This window comes from Aspergillus japonicus (assembly GCF_003184785.1).
Source record: "Aspergillus japonicus CBS 114.51 unplaced genomic scaffold BO86scaffold_62, whole genome shotgun sequence".
Taxonomy (NCBI): domain Eukaryota; kingdom Fungi; phylum Ascomycota; class Eurotiomycetes; order Eurotiales; family Aspergillaceae; genus Aspergillus; species Aspergillus japonicus.
The window spans coordinates 152580-174924 of NW_020291699.1; the positions used below are offsets into that span (position 1 = coordinate 152580).

The 22345-nt window shown below is 52.9% G+C and overlaps 4 protein-coding genes across 4 annotated transcripts; 1 reads left to right on the forward strand and 3 right to left on the reverse strand.

Moving 5' to 3' along the window:
• Positions 1 to 26: 26 nt before the first annotated feature.
• Positions 27 to 12224, reverse strand: BO86DRAFT_197746 (histone acetyltransferase TRA1). The gene is made up of 4 exons (XM_025666723.1): positions 12062 to 12224; positions 11801 to 11958; positions 942 to 11729; positions 27 to 890 (listed from the first exon to the last, which is right to left on the reverse strand). Exons 1-4 carry the CDS (start codon positions 12111 to 12113, stop codon positions 207 to 209), a joined length of 11682 nt encoding a protein of 3893 aa, XP_025524031.1. The 5' UTR covers positions 12114 to 12224; the 3' UTR covers positions 27 to 206.
• Positions 12225 to 13325: 1101 nt separating this feature from the next.
• BO86DRAFT_197769 (protein phosphatase 2A regulatory subunit RTS1) lies at positions 13326 to 16132 on the reverse strand. Its single transcript, XM_025666724.1, has 8 exons — positions 15887 to 16132; positions 15567 to 15783; positions 15441 to 15502; positions 14754 to 15356; positions 14338 to 14691; positions 14101 to 14271; positions 13919 to 14046; positions 13326 to 13858 (listed from the first exon to the last, which is right to left on the reverse strand). Exons 1-8 carry the CDS (start codon positions 15908 to 15910, stop codon positions 13501 to 13503), a joined length of 1917 nt encoding a protein of 638 aa, XP_025524032.1. The 5' UTR covers positions 15911 to 16132; the 3' UTR covers positions 13326 to 13500.
• Positions 16133 to 17414: 1282 nt separating this feature from the next.
• Positions 17415 to 19941, forward strand: BO86DRAFT_412615 (transcription factor TFIIIC subunit TFC1). The gene is made up of 5 exons (XM_025674662.1): positions 17415 to 17804; positions 17859 to 18168; positions 18222 to 18299; positions 18357 to 18465; positions 18525 to 19941. Exons 1-5 carry the CDS (start codon positions 17664 to 17666, stop codon positions 19900 to 19902), a joined length of 2016 nt encoding a protein of 671 aa, XP_025524033.1. The 5' UTR covers positions 17415 to 17663; the 3' UTR covers positions 19903 to 19941.
• A 20-nt stretch (positions 19942 to 19961) lies between these two features.
• Positions 19962 to 22081, reverse strand: BO86DRAFT_369385 (uncharacterized protein). Its single transcript, XM_025670241.1, has 2 exons — positions 21499 to 22081; positions 19962 to 21428 (listed from the first exon to the last, which is right to left on the reverse strand). The coding sequence occupies exons 1-2, from the start codon at positions 21611 to 21613 to the stop codon at positions 20428 to 20430; spliced, it is 1116 nt and encodes a 371-aa protein (XP_025524034.1). The 5' UTR covers positions 21614 to 22081; the 3' UTR covers positions 19962 to 20427.
• Between the last annotated feature and the right edge of the window lie 264 nt (positions 22082 to 22345).

Here is a 22345-nt window from a genome sequence, read left to right on the forward strand (position 1 = left end):
TAGATGTCCGCGTTGATTAAATTATGATACAACAAACAGCGCAAACGATGACAACAAAAGCTATCAGATATCGTAACCATGTCACATAGACTGCGCCCCGAAGCGCCACGCTAGAATGGAAACTCCCATTTGACTTAGCAGACCCGTAAGCCTCTTCCGCAAACCATGAATGAAAACTAAACAGAACGCCGCAAGAGAAAAACAAATCAGAGGTATGCCATCCACAAAGCATCACACGAGGCAAGGTGTTGGGGGTTGACGGCCTTGGAGATGAGGTCGATGGTGGTTTGGTTGGCAGGCAGATTGCCCTCCGGAGGACTAGCCAGACTGACTGCCCGGTTGACAATGATGTCGCTGTTGTTATAGACCAGATCGCGAAGCTGAGGCGGTGGCAAAGCTCCACGGTGCTGCGCGGTAGCCCAGAACATCATCTCATCACGGACGAAAACACTCAGCTGCTGTTCCAGTTCGTGTCGTGGCTCTGTGAGGCACCGTGCAATCGCCATCAGTGCACAGGCAAAGAGACCCTCGGTTGCGATTGGTCCCAGCAAGGTCTGGATGTTGGGCGTGAACCGGAACGGTACCTGCTCCGGGTTGTAGAAGAACGCCTTGGCCGGGTTGATGGTGGGAATGAGCTCCGAGCCCCAGATGTCGCCTGTCTGTCTCGAAATCATGATCTTGTTGGGGTAACGGTTGCCCATGTGCATGACATATGTCATGAAAGCGATCGCCGCGTACTGATAGGCGAATTGCCGGCGGAAGAGCCAGAAGTCCGAGAAGTTCGGATAAATCCTCTGGAAATAGTCGAGCACAACGTTGCTAGGAACCCACTTCTCCTGAATAGCCGTGAGCATCTCAGTTCGGAGCACCTGCTGCTGGTCGGGTGTACGCTGGGATATGTCAGTCACGTTCCAAACTCTGAATTGAGGGGGTCCGCTCACATTCTGTTTCGTTTCCGCCAATGATCTCATCTTCTCCATTGTGAAGAGAACAGGCTCGTCCTTATTTATGCCAACCCGTCGGCAGTAGTCCTCATAGATGCCTTGCATAGAGATGTAGGAAGGATCATCGCGAACCAAGCGGATGTGGGGGGCCAATGGAACCATGAGTGGCAGATGGAAGTACAAGTTCCGCCGGCGGCTCTCCTTGCGCTTGCCCAGGATCCCGTTGAAGATGCGGAACAATTGCAGAATACGCTCCTCTCGCCTACAGTGTCGCGCAGCTGGGTGCTGCACGGCGAAGGCGTGTACGCTTCCATCATGGCCCCTAATCTTCAGCCGGCGGTGGCAGACACCGATGCCGCGTACAAGGTCAATGTCTGGCAAGAACCGATCGATGCGAACAAAGTCCTGATTCTTATCCTTGTGGAGCAGATACTGGCCTGGGACCTCAACCTCGTCGAATTTGAGGAACCGGAACTCGCTGAGGTGTGGAGAATAAGTCTCCAGGAACTGATTCTGGGGTCGACGGTCCAGCTTCTCTTCGAACTTATCACGCCAACGGCGAAGCTTGTGGATGTACTCGTACATCGTTGGTTTCTTGACAACAAAGTCGGCTTCGAAGGACTTGCGGATATGTGCTGGGAGGATAGTCTCTGCGAACCGAGTAATATTCGCCTCGGTGGCAGACGGTAACTTGAAGTCTTGCGCATATGAGCCAGGCATCCGACCAACGTACGCCAGACCGTCGTTCAACAAGGCAACAATGAGACGGTACGCATCCTCATCAGGAGGGCATTTGAAGTTCTTGTGAATCTGATCGACCATAGTTTCCATGGACAGAGCAAGCAGAGGGAATGCTGTCTTGAGGCCGGACATGATCTCATCGGAATACTCCCACGGCTTCTTGAGAGGTTCCTTCTCGATCTCTGTGCCAGGGGGCTTAGCGTTCGGCTGAGGAACACCGTTCTGACCGGGAACTTGGAGGTGCCCCTGTTGCTGCTGCACCTGAGGCTGCTGCTGCGGCTGCATTGGAGGTTGTCCTGGATTTGGTGCCTGGTTCTGCATCGGTGCGGGAGCCTGGGTCTGACCCTGAGGTTGCTGCATCTGGCCTTGGCCGGGCACCTGCTGTGGCATGTTCGGATTCTTAATCTGTGCTGGGTTCGCAGGCTGGCCCTGGTTGACCCCTGCGGGATGGGGCTGAGCTTGATTGTTTACCTGCTGAGGGGTGCCTTGCTGACCATTTGGTTGTGCTGGACTGGGACCAGTGTTGCTCGGCTGAACGTTTTGAGCAGGCGAGGCGTCGGTGCTTGTCGGTGCGGTCTTGGCCAGAGGTGACGATTGTTGCTGTTGTTGGCCGTGGGCCCGAGTGCGGATGATCTTCTCCTGCTTCGAGTCATGCTGTTTCTTGATGTTGAGCATATCTTCCCTGTTCGTACGAAGCAAGAAGAAGAGAGCCTGTGGGAACAGTTTCGCGATCTTGACCAGAACAGCCTTGCACAGCCGCGCTTCACGGTGCGAAAGACTGGTGAGAAGCTGCGGAATAAAGGTAATCCAGTACCAGACCGGCGTATCACCCTTGAAGTTCTCAAAAGCTCGAGCAATCTGACCTTCTTCATTGTCCAGGCTCAGAAGCCAAAGAATGCGACTCAGCAGCTTCCGAGATTTAGCATTCTTGTAAAGGCCGGCAGCTTCTAGATAGCAGCTCACGGCGTTGCTTGCAAGCTCGTAGTCCGATGGGTCGGCCTTAAACCGCTGGTCACTATACTGACCCCACTCAGACCACGCTTTTGCGAGTCTCAATTCGTAGTACAACGCAACACCAAACGCCTCATTTGCCTCATTGACGTGGTTGAGCTTGGCAAGGAACATACCCTTGAGCGTGTAGAACTCTGCTTTTTGTTGCGCACCGAAGTAGTTGAGGTTGGTGTTGTTGATCACATCCAACCCACTGTTCAATTCCTTCGGATTCTGATAATGGCACTTGGCTTGCTCACGAAGCTTCAAGAATGCCTCCTGAATCTCGATGTTCGGAAGTGTGTAGATGCGGCTAAGCTGGTTGATGCACACCTCGGGCATCTGATGCTTACGAGCGACATGAGCAAAACGGTTGATGATCCATGCCGTCTCATGGTACCCGCGATAGGCGTATGAGTTACTAGCCACATTATTCGTCTGGGGTGGCAATAAACTCAGATAAGTCGCGTTGATAAGCTGGAAGATGTGCTGTCGCCAAGTAACGAGGTCTTGCCAAGCATTGATATCATCCCACAGATTGGGCAGACGATCTCTCCACGTTGCCAGCAGCAACTTAAGCTCGGCAGACTTCGTGTCCAGATTGCGTTCGTTTGTCTGAGACAGGCTAGCGCAGATATGGCTGGCATCGTGCAGTTCGACCAAAAGCTGGAAGTGCTGCAGAATCGGGATGTGAGCATTGGTGATTCTCTTGGGTAATTGGAGCCATTTCCGGATGGACAGCTGGATAGACTCATCACAAACGCCGTTAAAGTCCTGAATATTCTCCTTCTTGATATGGAACTGAAGCAACGCCATGAAGGACTGGAAGAATGTGCGTCTCGGAGTGGGTGCATCGGAGACAGACTTGATCAGCGATTCGAGCTGCTCCCTACTGCCCTCGCTCTGCCAATTCTCGATGTTTCTCCAAGCAGACTCCAGGAGAAGGTCGTTCAAGTTCTCATGCTTGGCGAAATCGCTCAGGACTTCCCATTGCTGCAACTTCTGTGCGCAGATCAACCAGTGGTCCTCCCACAAGTAGTACTCGCCTTGTGAGAAAGGCATGGCTCCAGAGCGAGCTTTGATCTGGGCATTTTCGTAGAGTTGCTGAGCCTTATCCCACATGCCTTGTTGCTCGTACGAAAGAGCAGCATTGGTTTCGACAAACTTGCAACGACGCCTCCATGTGCCGTAGAAGAAATCGTCTTCCTGCAGACCAGCGTATACTTCGACCAAAGCATCCAGATTACTTTCACGGACAGTAGGAGTGTCAATGATGGGGCTGATGGCTGACTCCTCCAGGTACGTAGCGGCAGTATACCAGGCATCGTAGGTTCGGCTCAGATACTTCATAACGTGAGGAGGAACCTTGAACCGCGGGCGTGCTCGGACAACGCCCTCAAGCAATGCTTGCACAACGTTCGGTCGCTTATCCAGCTGTCTTTGATGGTACTCCCGAGTAATGAGCGTCACCACTCCCTTCTCAAGATCGATGCGATCTTCCCTCGAAAGTGTAGACCAGAAAATGGGGAAGAGCGTGGTCCAGAGCTTGTAGGACACATTAGGATCAGTGTGCTGAAGCTGAACCAAAGGCTCCACCAGGTCGCGAGCCTTCACATCACCAATATCTGCAACGAATCGCTTGCGGTCGGTGACGAAGGCCTCTAATTGTGTGTCGATCATAATATCAGCTTTACGAGGATCCTTTTCAGCATTGCCAAAGAGAAAAGACACAGGATAGACAGTGAAATCATCGGGGTGCAACCTGGCCGAAGATGCCATATCCACGCAGCCTAATACCAGATGTGAGGCTTGCGCCAACCAGAAAGAATCAGCAAGGGTATCCCAGTTCTGGCAAGTCAACACATAGCTGAGTCGAGAGCTGGCCAGGCGAGTTAAACTGCGGTCGAAGATCGTCATGAAGCGATTGCGCATTTCAACATCTTGAGCTCTGGTGCCAATCAAGAAAGCGTGCTCCAGTCTCACTGTCAATTCAGTGCGAGTGATCTTGGAGTCTTCGTAGATCCTGATGACAAGATCGAGGAACTTCTTCAGCATCGTCTGATCGGTACGAGATTCAAAGAGCAGCATCTTGTGCAAAACAGCCGTCTTTTCCTTCAGCGTGGGCCACGACTCAGTTGAATGGAAGATCCAAGTCTCCACCATACCAAGGACCTTGCTGCAAAGCTTAATGTTCTGCGATCGCTCAACTAATTGCGCCAGGACACTCAAGAAAGGTCGTCTCTGCTCTCCGAGGTGAGACATGCGCACAGAAACCAATTCGATTGTCTTGAAGATCAAGTCAACGCCAATCTCATACTCTTGCTGTTCTGGCACTCCTTCCGGTGGCTTTGATCCAGGCGGGTATTGACCTTGGTTCGCGGTCGAAGCTGCAACATGTTCCTTGGCTAATTTCTGGGAGAATGCCTTCATAACCTGAGGAATATGAGTATCCATCTCGGCCGGCTTGTTCTTTGAGAGGGTCCACAAGATATTGAGACTCGAAACATAGTTGTTCGCCGAGAGCGTTTCAGTCGCAATAGTTGACAGATAAGTGACAAACTCGGAAGGTGAATTTTCGACATCCATTGCATCCTCCTCCTCGGGCTGATCATCCGGTAAAGCATTGAGAACACGCCTGATTGGGGGCTCGAGTTTGGGAGAGATGTCCATGTCATCTTCAAGACCATGAAGGCAGTCCTGGATCTCCGGATTGTCTGACCGCAAAGGCTTCTCAAACAGCTTCTGGATACTCTGCACACGCGCAACAATCCAGTCATCGGGCTTGGATGCCAACAGAATCCGCACAACTTGTAGAGCATTTATCATACTCGTGATATGCTTCTCATCAGGCTTATCGGCCTTCTCGCCAGCGAGGATAGGCTCTGTCGCCTTCTGATACAGCTCAACATCCAAGTCACCCCAATACTCTGGAGAAAGGAGGTTCCTAAGCAGAAAAACGGCCTTCTTCACCATCTCGCCTGTTGGTACGGGTGGGGCCTTGGACGACGGCAGTTCCCGAATACGAGCAGCCGGGACAGGAAATCTCTCGGGGATAGTCGTGATGAAAGTGATAAGGTATTTGGTTAAGGAAGCTCTGAAATCAGCCGAGACTGCGTAATCTGAGCGATCACGAGAAGGCGGAGGTACAAGCGCAGGGGAAGGGGATGAAGTGCGCTGGCCCTCATCCAGCTTACGCTTCTTTGCGTTGGGTGACTCAAGGACGCCGTTCGACAAGGTAATCTGACTTGCCTTAGCACGCTTCTCCTCCCAGTGCCAGATAAGACTAATGAGATTCAAAGCAAGTTTTTTGCCCTCATTAGACGGACTGGCAGGGGCGGCTATCTTTGAGAGAGAAGGCACAATGAGTGGAACAAAGTGCTCTCTTGACTCATAGAAGAGATCCGGATGACGGACGAGGAACTGGAAAATGCTCATCACTTGCTGCAGGTTTGCGGTTTCTTCTGCTAGAATGCGCCGAGGCCATTTCGCCCACAGAGGATAGCGAAAGTCCGGGCCTTGGTTGCCGCTTGCCGACAGAATCCTAGTTGGCAAGACTGGAGCCAGAACATCCAAAGCCTGCGTAACAAGTGCCTTGCCCTCGTTCTGATGAGCTCGGAGCAAAGCCACATAAACTTGTACAACAATCTTGAAGGGAGTCTCGTAGTGAGCAATGAAGTAGCTGATGAGAACATATGCTCCGTACTTGTTGATGATATCTTCAAGACGGATATAGTTCCAGGCAAACTTGATGATATCCTTGCGCGAATCCTGCACGGTCTGATGATGGTATTTGATCAACAATGCTGACAGCTGAAGGAGCTCCATGCGAGAATGATCGACACCAGCCTGGTTGGATTCCTCACTTAAATCAGCTAGTTGAGGCTTCCACAACCGACTCTGAATGAACTCAGTCATACTTCTGTCCATGAGCTTGGGGCTGTTTGGAGGGCTGTTCCATGTCGTTTGAACATCCATGGCGAAGATGGGATTGACCAGATGACGGAAAGCATATGTTTTCATCTTCTGAGAGCATGAACGCTGGCTGTACAAGTCCAGGCACCGCATGATAACGGAGCGACGATAATCAATGGACTCATTCGTGATGATGTGCCGGTAGATGAACCTGGGAAGAGCCAGCGTCCGCTTGAGTTCCTCGGCTGAAAGGCCATCAATGATCTCAAACAGGAAGTCCAGATCTTGCACCGATTCAGAGAGGTAATTGGTGAAAATGTCCATCAGTTGGTCCTCAGCCTGCTCTACCCTCAGTCGCTCATTGATGGGAAGCTTGTCATTGCGCAGCTTCCGGGCAAGGTCGCGTCCCGTGCTCAAAAGCTTTGTCCTCAAGTCTGCTTGAGACACCAACCAGCGTTTGGTTGCTTCAAATGTGCAGATTGAGTGGGCGACGTAGATGCCGTTGATCCCAGCAGTGTTCCTGCCATCAGTTCCTTCCTGTGCAAAGGCTGCCGTTAGGAAGCCTTCGGTATCTGCGACAACCGCAGAGCGAAGTGGCTCGCTTTCAGGATCAGCCAAAACCTGACCGAAGAAACGGCCGAATCTCTCATCCTTGAACCGAGCCAGAAAGAATGTCAAACTCTCCTTGGGGTAGCGGTTTATATACTTCACCAGTGGTTTTCTGAAAGGACTGTTGGAAGTCCTGCGCAGTTTCTCCTCGAGGTCCAGGACTTTGTTCACAAGGTGATCCATGAAGGACGTAGCTGCCGGAGGAAGAAGGTGAAAGATATTGAATATGGCGGCGACAATCTTCATCGGTGGACTCTGTTCAACGAGGCTGAAGGATACCTTCTGCAGTGTCGCCTCATCCGCAATGACTTTCATATGGTCCAGAAGACGTGCGCCGATTTCAACCTTGAAGTAATTTGTCAACAGCGTAAGCAAGCGTGCAAGTCCATCAAGCCCAGCGACACTCAGGCGTTTCGGGTCCTGCAGGTTCATCAAGATGGGACGGAGACCATTCTGGAGAAGGTCTTTTGGCAATTTGTTGGTCTGCGTCAAAACGTCTCGAAGTCCTGCATTTGCGGCTTCAATGACCTCAGGCGACCTAGAATAGAGCGACTTGAAGAAGACCGAGATTATGCGAGCACGGCTAGAATTCTGCGGAGCGTTGCCAAATTCTTGGAAGCTCATTGCCATGGACAGAAGACGGAGACAGGCGACACGCAGATTGACGATCATCTCCGCGTTCTTGAACTCGTTGGGTTTGGAGGCCAGGGATTCGTCATCGGCGTCGGCCAGAGCAAGCGATTCCAACATAAGCCTGTTGAGAGGGTCATTGAACGTGACAATGTTGTTATGAAGGCTGAGACAGTAGGTGATAGCGTCGATGAAGCCGATCTGAATGGGAAATGGTAGCGCTCGCAGAGGCTTGTTGAAGATAGATTGCAAGAGACGCTCCTTGACCGGCAGGATAAGCTCGTGGATTTGGCACCCCAGGACTTCGGAAACGGTGGAGAAACTACGCCGCGAGGTCTCACGAACCTGCTTGTTCATGTGAGACAATTCGTAAACGAAGTGACCGCACAAAGAATACAAGCGGCTCTTCTCGGTTTTGAGGTCCTCGAGGGACAAGCTCTTGCAGCATCTGCGCAGAATCAAGTCCAGCGTTTCTTGGGCCCTGACTCGCGTACTGGCTGGCAAGTCAGCTGGAGTGTCCTTGATGACATACATGAGCGCCCTGACAAAGTCGACCTGTTTGTCAAGAAGCCATGCATCTCCCAGATCAAGCTTAGTCGCGAATAGATGGATACCGAAGCTTCCTCCGGCTTTAGTAAACCACTCCTCGCTATGACAGCTGTGACAGAACACGCGCCCGAGATGTTGAAAGAACGGCAGCTTGGCCACTCGCTCTGGGGCACCAAAGATGATGGCGGCAGCGTCTTTCATCACTTGCATGGCCGCCTCGGCTCCCTCGCGAACCTGCGCATTGTCGGACGAAAGCGACTCGACGACTGCTTCGGCCAGGACGCGTGAGTCGAGATACACGGGACCCTCGCCACTATTTACGTCGAATGGCTTGCGGGTATGCCGAGCTTGGGCAAGTGCGCGACCAACCTCCACGACGGCGAAGTGCTTGCAGACATCCGCGACAAAAGCCGTTGCGGACTGCTCTAACTCCGGGATGGTAGTGGCGTAGATACATGCCTTGAGAAGTTTCTTCAGGGAAGCTTCTTGGCCTAGTTTCTTGGGAATAGAGCTCGAGCGCTCTGACTTCTCTAATACATCAGCCATGGAAGTGGTCTTGCTGTCAAACAAATCATTTGCGTGCAGACGAATAAGTGAGGCCAGATCCTCGGGAAGATTCTCGTAACCAATGTAGAGCTTGAGCTGCGACGAGACCATGCGGAATGCCTGCTGCTTATAGTAGTTGTCAGAGGCCTGCCCTGATTCGTTCTTGGCAACTTCCATCAACTTGGCGATTGCCAGGTCCAGACCGATATCGATTGGGAACGGCCGCTTCTCGCTGGGCCCTATAAGTTTGATGTCAAAACTTGGTGCATCATCGGCGAATTGTTCGAAGGTGAGGTCCGGAGGGTGGTTGAGGAACTTGCGGTTGCGACCACCAAGCTTGCCTAGGATGCGCATGGTCGTGTGGGCATGGAAATGGTTGTAGGGATGCGGGCGCAAGTGGTCCCACAATGCTGTCATGAGATCATCCATTATAGGAGCCATGATAGGGTCCAGATAATCGGCAGTAAGGTTGTCCACGCATAATTCGAGGGTTCTGAGACCCTGACCGACGAGATCCGAGTCCGCACGCAGGGCCACCACAATAGGACGCATGAGATAGCTGAGATGTGGCAAAAGATGGCTCAAACGCGCTGGTACTGTGAGCGTAAGCTCCACGTATAGATCACGCTCTTGTGGCTTCCGAGCAGCCACCAAAAGGTTGTTGAATGTCTCAAGCAGCATTTCTAGCAAAGGCAGGATCTCCTTGTATAAGAGCTCGAAGCGACCACCTCCAATGCTACGGAAGAGCGACCGCAGCAGCAAGAAATAATTCATGGGTTCCTCGGCAGTGACCGAGAGCTCTATGCACTTGGTGACAATCTTGGTCACATGTGGGTGCAAGACCTGCTCGTTCTGGACGGAAAACAGAGTGACTGCCATGAAGGAAAGCTTGAACATCCTAAGCAGAATCTTTGCTTTAGTCATGTCAGAAGTGCCCACTTCGTGTATGCGGTCCATGAGGTACTGTAATACCATCCCCGAGAAAGCAGGGGAGGTAGCTTCACTAGCCAAGAAGAACTGAGGCAGGTGAAGCAAAGCGCCATGTTCAAACATAAGCTCATGAAGGTATGGTATTTCGGAATGGAAGACTTCGTGAAATGTAGCGGTATCAATGCAGTGGAAGACAGTGCCGAAGCTCTCCAGGAGCTCTTTCTCCTCCCGTGACATTGGAGCCGTGTATTGACTGGCAAGGAAGTCGAAGGGAGACGAGTAGTTGACCTCCGGTGGTGACTGGTCGACCCCGTAATATCTGAATACTCGTGCTCCCTCATGGAACAGCTTCTTGATGACGCGCACTTCCTCAGCATTATATCCATAGGAGACTTCGGACCAGTTGATCGGCACGCTGTTTGGATCTATTTGAATATGCTCCGGATTGCAATTCTTGAGCTGATGAAATATGGTTTTCAAGCCATTTATAAGATTCTTGAAAAGGAAAATGTTGTCTGACACCGGATCGCCGCCGCGATCACGAGGGTTAGATGTCTTGATTGGCGAAGCCGAGAAGATATCAATCTCATCCCAGTCAGGAGGGAACTCTTTCTCCGCGAGATACTTCTCTGCGGAAGGCTCCAGATCCTTCTTGGTTTCTTTGTACATCTTTGAGACTTTAACAGCATTGTTAAATTGATAGTTCATTGAGGCGAATTTGTCACCAATGGCATCCAGAATCATGATCAAGAAGTACCGGGCTTCTCGCTTGTCTTCAAGCTTGGCGATGCGCTCAGCCATGTTCAGCAACAGCTTAGCGCTCATAGTCTGGAAGCTCGTTCCCGGGAAATCGTCATGCATGTTCTTGGTGTAAACCTCGACAGTCCGTCGAATTTGGTCCCGAGTCAGATGGTCTCGCACATGGTGAATCAAGTCAGCGAGCATGCTGTAGGCAAGAGGCCTCATTGTCTCATAGACAGTAAGTCCGTCGCCAATGAGAGTCCGTTCGTCAAGAAGCTCGTCAATCTTCTCCAGAAAGATCTTGCGGTAGTTGAAGTTGATGATGTGACGAATGGCGACCAGTAGTTCTTTCCTAGCGCTTGACTTCTCCCGAGGGCAGTCCTGCAGCAGTCGAACCACGACTGAAGGGAGAGTTGGGAGGAAGTCCTGGAGCTGTTGGGCATACATGCGGAGCAAGTACGCCAAAAAGCTCATCGTCTTAACCTGTGCCGTAATGAATTCACCAAACGCAGCCCGATTCTTGATCTCCTTGCAAACACCGGTGAATATCGTTCCTTGGGCTGCGGCCTCTGCGTGCGCCCGCTCCTGTGGCTTAGCTTGAAGGAGAAGAATGCTCTTGATCAATGGCACGAAGAGCTTGACATTCGCTGCGACCGAGTTCCGGTGGGTCTGAAAGATCGAGACGACAATGATTGGACATTCCGCAAGGACCTTGAACGACTGCATACCGCGCAGGAGAATATTGTTGGCCTGTTGGTCCGGTCCGAGATCTGAGACGGAAGTGGCTGGCGAGCTTGGTCGGGGCGATTGGAAGTTCTGGGCCGTGGCACTCGGCGTTGAAGGCATTCCGGAGGGAGTAGCTTGATTCGGCGTGTCAAACGTGTCGCGTACCACCTGCTCCATCATCTGGAACATCTCTTGGATTAGGGCCAGGAAGGGCTGGACTCGTGCTGCTGTTGCCTTGGCTTGATTCCTCTCCAGGTCCATAATCGTCTTCATGCAGAGCACCGCGTTTTCTTCATTTTCAATTCGGACGAGATCCATCAACAAGTCGACCATATCAGCGGCGTACGGTTCAACATCGGGAGATGCCATTGGCAGTCTGTGTAGCGTCTCGAGGATATAGTTCCGTAATTTCTGTTTCCAGGCGAGTTGCGTAAGCTCCGGGGTCATGGGTAACTGCGGACTGTCCATGATCCCTAACTCACCTGCTCGAAGGACAAGTTTGTGAAGACCGGTTCGCCCTTCAAGATGTTCTTGAACACGGGCCATAACTTGGAAAGGAAGATGGGATAGCTTGCGCCGGAGCATAGCGGTTCTATGCTGTCTCGTAGTTCGACGGCGACGTTGGCTCGTAACTTGATATCTATAGGCCAGACAAGTCAGCACTTAGCCGCTATAGCTAGGCTAAGCTCGAGTCAATGCAGACTCGAGAGTTGCCCGTGGGAGAGCTAGAAAATCAAGCGTACCGAGCTTCTCATCGCCGAGTTTGGCGGCGTAGATGTCGATGTTTCGCTCCATGGTTGTATAGTGCCCCTCACAGGGAGTCAAGGGAGTGATGCGAGATTATAGGTACTGCCAGGCCACAAGGCCGGCCTTGGGGTGAGAGCCAGCACGATCCGCGTGGTGTATTGTATTCATGTGCAAATCCGTGAGAGTGGAACTATCTCGACACGCCCAGCGACGGAAAGCGCCTTGTGAGATAGAGGGATACAATCGTTAAGTCATTAATTGCGCTCGCTCTTTATAGGACGAGAGACGAGTGTGAGAAGTGAGCGAGGCGGAGACACGAATTATCGGCGCGGGCGAGGTAAGGAGAGGAAGGGAGGAGAGAGAGAATCAAGAGAATGATGATTGAGCGCAAATTGATGGCCTGCAAACCGACAGGAACAGAAAGCAGCAGAGCAGAACGCGGGTATCGCAGAGACCCCGAACAGAACACTAGGCCAAAATAGGCAACCCCGGATCTTCGTTCCTCCAGGCCGAACAAGCGCGCGTCTGTCCAGCTACCCCTCGATTGATGAGCAAATCGTACTCCAGCTCGAGTACTAGTGTCGCTACTCGCTAAACGAGGCACGGGCACGTGTTGCAGGCACCATACAGGTACTCCGTACTTACTGCCAGCCCAGTGTAAATATGGATCTACCGTACGGGGAGTCGCGCTTGTCCAAAGAACAGGAGTGGGACACGTTGGACTCTAGGAATTAAATGCATCTGGTTGAAGGCTATGCCATAAATACTTCATGTTTTAAGACTCAAAAGAGGTCGTCGACATCAACGTCGACCGAGGGGAAACGCCATTCACCCGTTTTCCAGACCCGAACACAGTTCTAGTAGTCCAACTGACAACAACGTCCGCTGAATTGCACCCGGGCGTGGCCACCCACGTGCACGCTGGGACACAAGGATATGGAAGGCCATGTACACAAAGATGAGAATTGAAAGGAATCGAGAAGGGGGAGAAGAACGAAGATAGAAAGGCATGAAGAAGAGCGCGAACAAAGGGGTGAACCGAACGTAAAACCAGAGAAGATCAAGTACACTTTGTCGCAGCTCATAGTCGCTATGCCATCATTGCAGGAAATCTAGCAGGGAAATACCATTAAATCGACTGTCACTTGACAGAATTGCTTCGTGACAAGATCGAGAAAGCAGCGCCAGAGCCAGCCGACCGTCGTCGATCTACACGAGGTCGAATCTCACTTGCGCTACCACTTCTTCGTCTCCGAGATTCATCAAGGCCGCCGCGGCGCCGTCTCTGAAGCAAACGGACGTTTCAGCATTAGAATCACGCTTGCTGTACAAGGAAACCGAGGAACTCTTAGCAAAGACAGCGACAAATCAGGGTGATGGAGGGCACCTAGCGTGATGCGATAACGTCACGGCTGAAGCATGACCACACAGGCAATCAGGGAAGTCCATCACTCACCGAGGTCGCCGTGTTCTCTCTAGAACTCCGCTCCGTCGATGCTCCTGAATCGTCCAATTTCAGGGCATGAAGGCGCTTTTGGCTATCGTGGGTGACCGAGTCAATATCATCCAGTTGAACGGGAATCTCCGCGATCTGGCACGGTGGAGGAGGCGCGACCCCATTCTTCCGTTCGTTGGCCTGTTCCAAAACCTTCTCCCATCTAGTCTGGCGGCTCTGCTCCCGCTGTTCGGCACTATTCTGCCGCTCGTTGTACTCATGGGAGCATTCATCGAACAGCTGGGGATTGATTTCCATGAACATTTTCATGGCGTTGTAAACCATGCTATGGATTGTTCTGTACCGACCGGAGATCAGTATAATGAGACTGGAAAGTTGCAAGGGCGAGAATACATACCGGTTCCAATGACCTTTAGAGTTTTCATACAAAGGTGGAAACATGATCGGCAGGATGATTTCCACATTGTCACTGACGAGGTTGCAGAAGTATTCGTTGTTCCAAAAGTACAGTGCGCGTTCCGCAACCTAAACTGCAGTTAGCTTTGCGACACATCACAATCTGAGACAGGTATCTCATACCTGGAAATGCGGACTGGCCACCGACTTGGCGAGTTGTTGGAACAAGGGCACCTGCACCTTGGCGAACTCGGCGGGGTCCATCACCTCAAAAATATCCTCAACTTCGTTGAGATACATGACTTCCTTAGTACTGTTAGTCTTAGGCCAGTAACGCAACAGTCCAAGAACGACCTATTTCCATGTTAGCATCTGCTCGAGGCTCATCTCCGACAAGCCAGGCGTAGTGGGGACACTCACATCTTCCGTCAAAGTCGAGTCCTTTTCGAGGAACTGAACAATGCAGTAGGCCAGCTGCGGGTGATACATGCTAAGACTCTTGACTTTGTGCAGCGGAAGCAAAACCCTGGTGAGGAACAGCTTGTGCTCCTCCTTCAGGGGTAAGGCAAATCCGTTGATAATCGAGCCAAGAATTTCCAACAGTTCGGCAATGCCGTTGAATCGCTCGGTCTCATATGTGAACTGGAAGAAAACATTGTTTATGGATCGACGGATGTATGAGCGCAGATTCAGGAACTTTCCGTAGATCCGATGCAGGGTAGTCTTGAGGAAATCGCGTTCGCGGGGATCTTCCGAGTCGAACAGCTCGAGCAACTGGAGGAGTGTTAGTGGCCCGTAATCTTCTTTTGACTATACCATGCGGTCGGGCGGCCTACCTGCAGAACGAAATGGTGATCGATGTATGCCTTGGCGATGTTGGTGTTGAAATCTTGGCTTTCGATGAATCGCAGGAAGAACTCATAGACCACCTGGATATGCGGCCACGCAACTTCCAGGACCGGCTCGTCCTCTTCCGGGTCGAAAGCCTCTCCTTGAGGAGTCACAGGAGGTGGGATGGGTCGGAAAAGGTTCTTGGCGAACATCTCGACGACTCGGGGGTACATCGGTTCTGTGATGACAGAGCGATTGTTGGCGATATAATCTAAGAGTTCGTGGAGCGCCAGTCTCTTGATTTCCTTAGACTTCATATCAGCTGTCGGGTCATTGAAGTCGAAAATGATGTTGCACTGGTCAATCTTCTGCATGAACAGGTCCTGACGTCTATTGGGTGGGACTTCGTGGAAGCCAGGGAGTTTCTCAAGCTCCCGCTGACGCTGGTCGGAGATATCGAATCGCGACGAATGCTGGCGCTTGGGGGTTCTGATGCCTTCGGACATGTCTTTAGGCGTCGTCTGAAGGCGATCAAAGACATGGGACTTCCTAGGAGGAGCAAGGTCGCCTGGCATTGTCTCAGCCGCACCGGGAGGAGGGACATGATGCTGCGCAAAACGCACGGTTAGATGGGCTCACGAGCGACAGGAACTGACGCGCACGCCATTCGGATCAGGAGTGAAATGACTTACTGGGCCACTTGGACTGATGACCACACTAGGAGCCATCGGCTGTCCCTGCTTGGTAGGAGTACCTGTACCACCGTTAACCACCGGTTGACCAGCGATGTTTCTTCGGCTGCGTGTTGGAATACTAACCAGGGGGATAGATTCCGGCCTGCGCAGAACTCTCCGGCGACTTTCCTCTGGTATCATTCACGGAAGTTGTGGACGAGGTCGGGGTGCCCTGGTTGGGGGAAGAAGATTGCTGGCCATGGTGAACCCCGAGGGCGGCGTTGTTCTGGGAGGAGGCGTGGGAGGAGTCTTTCTTCTTGGAGGATTTGTTCGCGTCTTTCGCCCTCGACAACTGCTCGTGCTATGAAGGTCAGCCCAATTCGGGTGGTCGGCCGGCGAAGCTGGAGGGAAATGGCGGAGGCGGGGAACAGCTAAGGGGCGGAAGGCGACGAGGGCGAACTCACCACTCTCTGTCTGAAACCCTTCATCTTGACGACTAAACGAACAGCCACATGTACTCGGTTTGGGGACTCGGTGCCAGTGCAGCAAGAAGCCGCACCCTAGCAGGAGGGATTGGAGTCGGGCAGGGCGGAGGCGATTCAGGAGAGCCACGTCGGGATTTGTTTATGTCGGCCTAGGAATGACCACATGAGCATTTGCAGCCACAACAAAACGCAGCATAGCGCTTGTTTCGAAATTCAGAGAGACGGTAATTTCCAGGGTGTGTTTGTAACAATTTCTTGGCAAGGCAGGCGATGGAAGGTAATGCGTAGTCGGATGGGGAAGGGTGGTGAGGGGAATTATCGAAGGCTTGGGACGCAAACGCAGCAGCGGGCAGAATAGCGGGCAATTCGCAGAACAGGCGGTTGAGATGGTAGAGGGACCGCGGTGAGAGGATTGAAAACAAACAAGGGGCGGAGCGGGAAGCAGAAATGGAACATGAAACTATAAGCTGCAGCAGGACTTACCTTAGGAAATTCGAGCTGGGACGATTGAGAGGGAGTGAGGCGGGGGGGGGGGGGTTCAGGTTGTTGGGTGGGAAAGTGGAAAGAGGAGGATGGATCTCTCACACTGCTGTGTCCGTCTCTCTTTGGCGCGAATGGGAGCGGTATAGGGAGCAGCAGTGCAGTAGCCAGTCAGTCAGTTGGCAGTCGGTCGATCGCCTTTGCCGTGGTCGCTTAGCGGGTTTGGCTTAGAGAGCGGGGGTGCAACAACAAGAGCCCCGGGGGGGGGGGGGAGAAGAGAAAAGTAAATTAGACTGGCACGGTCAGCAATCCACGAGGGGCAAGGAAAATGAAAGTAGATAGATATGACGAGATGAGATTGTTTCCAACGGATCGGTCTGACAGACCAGATGAGACACGAGGCGGGGAAGCAAAAAAAAGGTAGAGTAGCGTAGCTTAGCTGTCAACGGGATGGAAGAAGTAGTATGAAGGTTTGGGGGGGTCTCGGAAGGGAAGGGGGTGAGTGAGTGAGTGAGTGAGTGAGTGAGTGAGCGAGTAAGAGAGAGAGGTTCAGGTAAGGTCATCGATCAAATGCTGGGTTGTGGCTGAGGAGTTGAGAAGAAGCGCTCGGACTGACTGTTGCTGCTGCACCTGAACTGCAGTTGGTTCCAAAGGAACAGGCAAAGTGAATCACAGTGGTTCCGGTTGGTCTACAGAGACAATGCACTACTCCGTACAGTCGACATACATACAGTACTAGACATATCACTATGCAATATACCGTACTAGCACAATTTACTAGACATCTACTCCGTACCGTACCTATCTATCTCCCGAAATCATCTGATGGTCTACCACGGAAGCACTAATGTCCAGCTAGATTGGCGATGGTCTAGTCTGTTTCAGACCGTCAGTCTTCGAGACTGAGGCATTCCATTTTGGGATGAGTTTTTCTCCCCTGGATTGTGATGCCGATCACGTGAGGTGCGGATAGATCCCACCTCCTCCAATTTCACCTCGACAAGATGAGATTCTCCGGAATAGGTGGTGATAGTCCGATACGTTGGTCTCTTCTGTCGCTTCTGCAGATTTGGATCAGGGGTCGGCCAGAGATCCCCTCTGTGTGGAAGAAGATAAATCACAATTTTCATCAACTGACGTCACATGAGCGCGCATCTCTCCGTCGCATACTTTGGTTTACTCCACCGAAAATATATTGAGCACGCGGTCGACCATCGGATCTATAACCGCACCAGAAAACGTGATACCACACCCCAGAACACCAAAAAGAATAGCCATGACAGACTTCACGGAGTCCAGAACGGCTCCGTTCTATTCCATCCCCGCTCGCCGCATGGTCAGCGTGGAACATCCTGCTATCATCAAAAATGTCGACAAAGCCCTTGATACCCTCCGCGGCGATGCAGGTATCACGCGAGTAAGCAAAATAGCCCAACAGTACAAGACACCACTCTCTGACAATGCAGACTAGATCCTCAACCCTCCCAAGGCGGACAGCCCGGCCAGGCTCTTCCTCCGGTCGGAGGATGCCATGTCCAGACCGATGAAGTCGATCAGCTCGACGGCCAACAACATCCTGGTCAAGGTCACGGTGCCCAAGCGCACAGGTCGCAAACGCAAGAAGGGCTCCGATGAGCTGTTCACCGGGGTTCCCATCACCACGGGGCATGTGGAAGCTCCGCGACACAGCGCGCGGGAAGTGCTGCAGAGCCTTCGCGACAACGTCGGGAGGTATCAAGTTGAGCCGGTAGGGATGATCGAGCGGACGCATGTATTTCGAGGTGAGAACTTTTCTGCTCTATGGAATTTATCGACAGGCACTAAACGAAGTTAGGAATGCCGGATTTTGTCTACTCGACGGCATCGAGCGCATTTGCAAAGAAGTTCCGCGAGCATATCTTGCCGTTCGACTGTAAGCCGTTGCGCCCGCCTCCCAAGCACATGAAGATCCAACTGACCCTCCAAACAGACGAGAGGATGAAGCAATTTGACCTAGACATGACCAAAGGCATCACCTCGAACGTGGACATTATCCCTCCACCCTCGTTCAGCCACGGTGACCTGCCCTTCAACTACATGTAAGCTCTCCCCTCCCCCCCAATCCTCCCCCAAACCAAAACTAACACCCCTTCCCAAGCTACCGTCAAAACCCAACGATGCAAAAGTCCATCGACACCACCGGCAAAATCACAACCGTGAACACCCAACGCACGGTCAAAGTGCACACGCACCTAGTGCCCTACGACATCCCCGAAGTCCCCACCCAGCCACGGGACAACTGCCCCCCGATCTCGACTCTCGACCCAACGCTCCAAGAAACCATCACGATCCTCCAAGGCCTCTTCAGCGAGCGACCTGCCTGGACGCGACGGGGGCTACGCAACGCCCTGCCGACCGTCGAGAAGCGGTACGCCCTACGCCACGCGATCCCCTACGTAGGCTACGTCTTCCGGTCAGGGCCGTGGCGCGACGCGATCATCCGGTTCTCGCACGACCCGCGCAGCTCACCCGAGAACCACATCTACCAGACTCTGATGTTCCAGATCCAACCGCGGGACGCCGACGTCGCGCGCGACGGCTACTTCGGGGCCAGCAATCCCGTAACCAACAACAACAACAACAACAAGGACGGCGCCCGGCGGCACGCCTACTTCCGCCCCAACGAGGTGCCGCAGTTCGACCCGACCGCCTCCTTCCACAACCAGCTGCACCACCAACCGGGCCAGCTGCCCACGGACACCCACCTCTTCACGGGGCAACCGCCGCTGGCCCGCGACGGCCGCATGTGGATGTACTGCGACATCCAGGACCCGATCCTCCGCAACATCCTCTTCCCGGCGGGGGACGGAACCCCGCCGCCGCAGGGCTTCCTCCGCGACCAGTGCGACGTCCTCACGGACGGGTGGTACGGGAACGGCACCCTGGCCAAGTTCAAGACCATCATGCGCCACAAGGTTTTGGGGCTGCTCGACGACCGCGCCACCGACGACGCCGAGTTCGAGCAGATCCTCACCCTGCCGGACTACGCTACCCCGGAGTCCATCAATACCGACTTCTGGTTGGATCCCGCCACCGCTACCTCCAAGAGTACCATGATGGCCACGGAGATCCGCGCCATCATCAAAAGTGCGCCGGCGTTTCGGGAGCGGGCCGCCGCGGATAAGCGGGCGGGTAAGAGACGGAGGGGTCGGGGGATGGCGACGAGGAGGAGCGCGGCGGGGCGGCGGGTGCAGTTCCGGGAGGATGTGGTTGGTGGGGAGGAAGAAGAAGAGGTGGAGGAGGACGAGGAGGAGGAAGAGGAAGAGGAGCAAATAAATACACAGGGAATGGAGGTCGGGGAGGAGATGGGTGAAGGGGAGGAAGAGGCTTATGAGCAGGAGGAGTTGTTGGAAGCCCAGGCGGCGGAGGCGGCCGCTGCGGTGTCTGCTGCAGTTGAGGAAGATGAGGATGAGGCGGATGAGGATGACGACGAGGGCGAGAGTGAGCAAGATGAGGACATTGATACCTTCAGATGAGTACGACTTTCTGGGAGATGAAATACAAATGAAGTACACAGTTATATCACCTATTTTCAGTTTGTATCAAGTTTCATTTATTGGAGCTAGCTAAATTTATTCTAAGTTTAAGTAGATGGTAGAGGGTAGGGGGTTCGTATAAGACATTAGACGGCATGACGCATTCTCTAGCCATTAGCTGATACATGCAGACACAGGCGTTCATCGAGTTATGAGCGAGGGAAAGAGTTAGTAATAAGAGCTGTCCAGCCTCGGATAAATATAAGTCGCGCGGTGTAGGTAGTATGGTCAAGGTAGACGAGAGAAGGTGGGCCTGCGAACGCGAAGGAGCACAAGGGGAGGGTTGCTGAGTCGTGGTGATGTAGGTCGAATAGGAAGAGATCAACATAGAAAAAGAAATCAGAATGACAGTAGCCAGTAGGGTATCCGTATAATGCAGTGCACTCTCGAGCTTTCCAGACGCCAAAACAATAAACAACCAAATAACAACCAATGAAACACCCTTTTTGCGATGCAATGCGCGCATCAAGCGCTAACGAATGACTCAGCAGCTGCTTCGTCTGCCTCAGCTGCTTCTTCCGCAGCACTTGCGCTCTCCCAGATCTCAATTTCAGCCTCCGTTGGCTCCGGCTTGGCGTTGGTGATAGCCTCCGCTGGAAGGGAGGCCTCGAGAAGGGAGGAGATGGTAGAAACACTCGAAAGCTTGCTGGGGATGGAACGAGGGCTGGTGCGCGACAAAGGGTGGACTGGCGCCTTTTTCTCGGCGCCGTCTGTCTCCTCTTCATCATAAATGACGACATACGAGAAAGCATGGCAATCATCGCCGTAAAAGTCAGCGGCATTCAGGTCCCCAAGAGGCTCTCGGGACTCCTCCATCATGACCGATTTGCGTGCTGCGGCGGCAGGAGACTCCTGCTCGCGAGAGCGTGGCAGATCCAATCCCAGTTCCACCGGAGGGACATTCTCCTTGCCACGACCCGAGGTCTCTGCTTTGCCCTCCTGGTCATTGATGTCCAGGACGCAAGTAGAGTGTTGCATCAAGTTCGTCATTTCTTCTTGTTCGTTATCAACATAGATATCGAACGCCCAGGAAGCCGGTGCTTTGGGATTGGACTGGCGCTTGGGCTTTGGACCTGACAAGGCAGCCGCGAGGGAGAAGGGGCGGTGAACGGATTTCCGACCGGTCGAATCAAGTCGGCTCTTAGCGATGGTGGAACGTCGAGAGGAAGATTTGCATGACTTTGGTTGAGGCGAGCGTCCAGCAGGCTTGAGGATAGGAGCTGACTTGGGAGTAGACAGAATCGGCTTGGTCGGCGTTGCAGGCATACGAGGAGCACTGCTTGGTTCGAGGGTGGTCAGAACCACGCGAGAAGTCTTGGATGGCTTGGAAGAAATCTTGATCGCTGGTTCGGAGTCGTCGTCGTCCATAGTCCGCTTCCGCTTGGTCGAGAGCTTAAGAGTGACTGGGTCGATATTCTCCGATTCAACATCCACCGTTGGCTGGGTCTTCTTGGACAAGATGGCACCTGAACCACGGCAGTCAGTACCCCCAATCAGGAGACGGATGAAGCGAAGATGATGGGTCACAAAACATACCATCTTGCTTGTTTTTCAAATTCAGCTTGGCCCGGAGCAAGGAACGCATGCGAGGTGCATCAAGGCTGGCGAAAGGCTGGCGAACGGCGGTCGGGGTCATTGTAAGAGCGGCCATGGCGACGAGTGGTGGTGGTGGTGGTGGTGGTGGTGGTGGTGGTGGTGGTCGCAGCACCAATTGAGTAGAACTCGTTGAAGGTGGAAGAAGGGGAAAGGGTTGAAGATGTAAAAATAGGAGCGAGCAACCGACAGGGACCGGCCGGGGCAATGAATCGGGCGTTGCAGTGACTGACAGACGAGTCTGTTTTGGTCGACGCCGTGGAGTTACCGGGCAGGATGGAAGGTGATTGGCGGCGGAGGATGATCGACAGCAATTGATGTGTGTGTTTCAATAAAGTTAATACGAGCTGGACCACGATCTCGTTATCGGAGCCAGTCAAGTCACTCGAGCGGGGGGTGGAGGTGACAGAGAACGGAAAACGAGCGAGCCGGAGGAAGGAAGATATAAAGAGTTTCAACCAGGCAAGGGTTGCAGTGGGTGAAGTGGGTGAAGTGGTTGAAGTGGACGGTTGGGGGGGGGGGAGGGGAGGCAGGAGATCTGTAACGTAACGGGATAATCAAGTACGCCTCTCACGTACGCTGGAGGTATCTAGAAGGTCATTCCTGCCTGCACAGTGACTGGAACGAGGAAGATAGGGATGAGTGGGAGAGTGGGAGAGTGGTGATGAAAGTGGCAGCACAGTAGTGAGGGGGAGGGGGAGGGATCGAAAATGGGACCATGGGAGTCTGTAATGTATAAGTAGGCATGGAGAGTGTGGGAATTGGGGGAGGAAGTTGGACGGAAGTGAAG

What these genes read in the sequence shown, in the direction of transcription:
- BO86DRAFT_197746 (XM_025666723.1), bottom strand. Translation starts at nt 12,113, where the DNA reads ATGGAGCGAAACATCGACATCTACGCCGCCAAACTCGGCGATGAGAAG. An exon ending in ACTCGGCGATGAGAAGCTCG is followed by an intron (nt 11,959 to 12,061) that starts GTACGCTTGATT and finishes TCTGGCCTATAG; the next exon opens with ATATCAAGTTACGAGCCAAC. An exon ending in CAAACTTGTCCTTCGAGCAG is followed by an intron (nt 11,730 to 11,800) that starts GTGAGTTAGGGA and finishes GCCTGGAAACAG; the next exon opens with AAATTACGGAACTATATCCT.
- BO86DRAFT_197769 (XM_025666724.1), bottom strand. Translation starts at nt 15,910, where the DNA reads ATGAAGGGTTTCAGACAGAGAGTG. An exon ending in GGCCGGAATCTATCCCCCTG is followed by an intron (nt 15,503 to 15,566) that starts GTTAGTATTCCA and finishes ACGGTGGTACAG; the next exon opens with GTACTCCTACCAAGCAGGGA. An exon ending in ACTCGACTTTGACGGAAGAT is followed by an intron (nt 14,272 to 14,337) that starts GTGAGTGTCCCC and finishes ACATGGAAATAG; the next exon opens with GTCGTTCTTGGACTGTTGCG.
- BO86DRAFT_412615 (XM_025674662.1), top strand. Translation starts at nt 17,664, where the DNA reads ATGACAGACTTCACGGAGTCCAGAACGGCTCCGTTCTATTCCATCCCC. An exon ending in GCATATCTTGCCGTTCGACT is followed by an intron (nt 18,300 to 18,356) that starts GTAAGCCGTTGC and finishes CCCTCCAAACAG; the next exon opens with ACGAGAGGATGAAGCAATTT. An exon ending in GACCTGCCCTTCAACTACAT is followed by an intron (nt 18,466 to 18,524) that starts GTAAGCTCTCCC and finishes CCCCTTCCCAAG; the next exon opens with CTACCGTCAAAACCCAACGA.
- BO86DRAFT_369385 (XM_025670241.1), bottom strand. Translation starts at nt 21,613, where the DNA reads ATGGCCGCTCTTACAATGACCCCGACCGCCGTTCGCCAGCCTTTCGCC. An exon ending in TTTGAAAAACAAGCAAGATG is followed by an intron (nt 21,429 to 21,498) that starts GTATGTTTTGTG and finishes GCCGTGGTTCAG; the next exon opens with GTGCCATCTTGTCCAAGAAG.